The sequence below is a fragment of the Grus americana genome, chromosome 22 (assembly GCF_028858705.1).
Source record: "Grus americana isolate bGruAme1 chromosome 22, bGruAme1.mat, whole genome shotgun sequence".
NCBI classification, from domain to species: Eukaryota; Metazoa; Chordata; class Aves; order Gruiformes; family Gruidae; genus Grus; species Grus americana.
The window spans coordinates 5,549,448-5,552,853 of record NC_072873.1 but is presented as its reverse complement, the minus strand read 5'-3'; the positions used below and the strand labels follow the sequence as shown (position 1 = coordinate 5,552,853).

The 3,406-nt window shown below is 40.4% G+C and overlaps 1 protein-coding gene across 1 annotated transcript; it reads left to right on the top strand.

Annotated features, from left to right (window-relative positions):
• Window positions 1-760: 760 nt before the first annotated feature.
• On the top strand, window positions 761-3,187 carry LOC129195207 (olfactory receptor 10A4-like). The gene is given in 4 exon segments (XM_054801043.1): window positions 761-771; window positions 2,311-2,474; window positions 2,477-2,874; window positions 2,876-3,187. Coding segments are annotated over 4 exon segments (885 nt in total).
• The last annotated feature ends 219 nt before the right edge of the window (window positions 3,188-3,406 follow it).

Sequence of the window (3,406 nt, the reverse complement as noted above, 5' to 3'; positions counted from 1 at the left end):
GAATGTACTGACCTCGGTGGTCAGCTAAATCCATTCATCTACACCTTGAGGAATGACAAAGTGAAAGAGGCCTTTAGAATTTCCTTGACACAACCCACAGTATTTCATGAAGGTAGGACTGCCTAACTAACATAATTCATTCTCCCACATCAGATATCTTCCTTGGGAAATGGTTAGCTGACCTTCAGAAGAGCCTGTATCTTTCTTCACATCCAGGCATGGAGGAAACCTTTATATAGACACTGTGTTAGGAGTGAGACTCAAATTGCTTCAGTAAAGCTGTCAATCTTGTAGAGGTCTTGGCCAGAGCCAGTCATCTAGACTATGTTTATACTCAGTGTGGAGAGGTAGACACCTTCACAATTGAGAACATCTCGCTCTTTGCAGTGTATCAGAATCAGATGAAAGAGAGCGTAGAAATGCTTTGTTTTCTCCATTGAATATAAAAGACATTCAGACCCCCAGACCACGAATTCAGACGTAGATGTATCATCCTCTTTGACATCTAAACTTAGAGGATCTGTATCTTACTACAACCTTGTAGGTATCTGCAAAGAGACAATAAATTGCAAAACAACCTTTAAATGTCCTGAGTGCATGAATAGGCCTTAATGCCCCTCCCCAGGGTCTACATTTAAGATAACTTAAGCTGTGCCTCATATTGATCTTGATCAGAGACCATTGCACATTTAGGAGCTAGTGATGCATGTAATAATTCCCCTGAGAAGGCCCAGGCTTGTACTGTTGCTGAACATCCCACATGGCCTTCAGGTCTGTGTTGTGCTGTGCACATCCCTTGGCTGCAGGATGAACTCAACAGCTCATGGTAAGTGTGGGGCCTGCAAGGCAGCTTCCACTGGTACCACAACACCACTACCTGCGTGGCCTTGCCTGTGTATGATTCACCCAAATTAAGACAGGAATTTTCATCCATAGACGAGAATTTCTGAACAATCTGAAGGGCCTGTCTGAGGTGCCATGATGAGTTCTCCCAAGGAGGATCCTGTCCCTCACCATTAATTAGAGATTATAAAGGCAGAGTTAGACATGAGCTATGCACACATTCTCTCCTCCTGCAAAGCCTTTTTCCTGTGCCTAGTTTGTGTAGTTTATTTCCATAACAAATTTTTATCCCTAAAGTTAGGTGAGATCAGCCCCAAGACCATGACTGGTTAGAAAATAACAGCTCAAAATAGATATGCAAGTGCTCTATGGATCTTTCTTTACAGTTAGTTCCAGGAGCTAATGGAGAACCAGAGAGAGGGTTTTGTCATACCTAAACAGTGAGGAAAACATAACTGACTCCTACAATTGCAAGCAATCAATACGCAACAGACTATTTTCCACTGGGAACATAAACGCAGTGAAATGCTTAAAGTTTGTGATGTAGCTTTTCCAAAAATATCAGCCACAACCTTCTCCTAACAGCAGGTGAGCTGCCTTATTTTACTTCAGACTTCTTTCTCTACTTCCATATATTATTGTTCTTCTGCCACCTACACAGGGCTTGTCTTTAGGGGAGACTCATCTGTCTATGAAGTGAATGAATTATTGCAATAGAAAACAAATTCCAAGACATTTTTTATTCTTGAAAAGAACTGCTCTTCCTGAAGAGTGCATAATTTCCTTGATAGTGATCCGTATCATTTATTATTTTGTGCGGTACTGTGGAGTGTATATGGGATTATCTATGCTCAGTAGGTGATTCTTTTCTAGAATGAACCCCATCCACAGAATGATAGCAAGAGCACTCATTGCCAAACCCCTACTCTATCAACAAATTAATCATTTCTGGGTTTTAAGGATCAGTCATCTTTGCTTGGCAGCAGGTGTTAGGGTAGCAGAGCTCAGCTGGATAATGGGAGAAAAGTCCACTTCAAAGATTGGGTAGTAGAGTACAATCTCCACCTAAAGGAAGAGTAAAGTGTTCTATCATCATAAAGAAGACTATCTTCCTTTTCATTTACTAGAAGTAAAGTACACTCATTTGGAAAAGTTGTTCTTATTTATCAGAAGCTATGTGAAGGGAACCTAAATACCTAAATACAGCAGTAAAATATCACTTCCTCTTTTAGTATATTGTCCTATTACAAAGCAATTTATAGAAATATTTAATTTACTACTTTATATTTCTCTAGAATTTATACAAATATTTAATTTTTATACATAATATATATATTTATTTTACTATTTTGTATTTCTCTAGAAAATAGCTATGTAATGTCTTCTGCAGTTAAAAAAAATCCTGAGGGATATGAGTGGCTGAAACCACACAGTGGTGACCTATTTCCAATTTTTACCTTCCTCCAGCAGTACAGAGATCCAAGGCTCTCTCTTCTGTTTAATATTGTTTATATACCTCAGTACTTTGGTGGAAAACATCCTCATCATTGTGATCACTATGGTAGATGCTGCCCTTCACTCCCCCATGTATTTTTTCCTCAAGAAGTTGTCCTTCCTGGAGACTGCCTACAATCCACAATCCCCAAGATGCTAGTGAACTTCCTCACAAAAAGGAAGGGCGTATCCTTCCTGGGCTGTGCCACACAGATGTATGCCTTCACCCTCTTAGGGATCACAGAATGTTTTCTGCTGGCCGCCATGGCCTACGATCGCTATGTGGCCATATGCTGTCCCCTGCACTACACAACCATGATGAGCTGGAACATGTGTCTCCTGCTTTCAGCTGTATCTTGGCTTATTGGGGTCTTGGTGGCCTTAGGGCAGACAACTTTCATCTTTACCCTTCCATATTGTGGGCCCAACAGGATCAATCACTACTTCTGTGACCTGCCACCTCTGCTGAAGTTGGCTTGTGTGGACACCTACAAGAATGAAATCACCACCTACATAATAGCTGTCCTCTTCATCATGGTCCCCTTTCCTACTCACAGTTGTGTCATATGTCCAGATACTCCACACCATCTTCAACATGCCATCAGCTAAGGGCAAGAGAAAAACGTTCTCCACCTGCTCATCTCATTTGGTCGTGGTCACTCTGTTTTACAGATCTGGCATTGTGACCTACTTGAGACCCAAAGCTTTTTATTCAAGCGGCAGTAACAAACTGCTTTCTCTCTTTTACAGGCTGATGTCTCCAATGATGAACCCCTTGATTTACAGCTGGAGGAACAAAGATGTGAAACAAGCCTTGAAAAGACTGATAGCCAAAAAGATAAATATGTGACATGTTTATGAATTATATTAAAATAAATCTAGCAGTAGCTTTGATATTGTGTGCATTACTGGAAGGACAATATGACTTGCCATCACTTACCAAAAATTCATATCTCCCTTGTAGCTCTGTGTCAATCCTCCTGATAATTCCATTTTTATCTTGTTTGGGTTTTTTTAAGAGGTATTTTTCATGTCATTTTAAGGTAGGTTTGGCATACAGATCAATTGG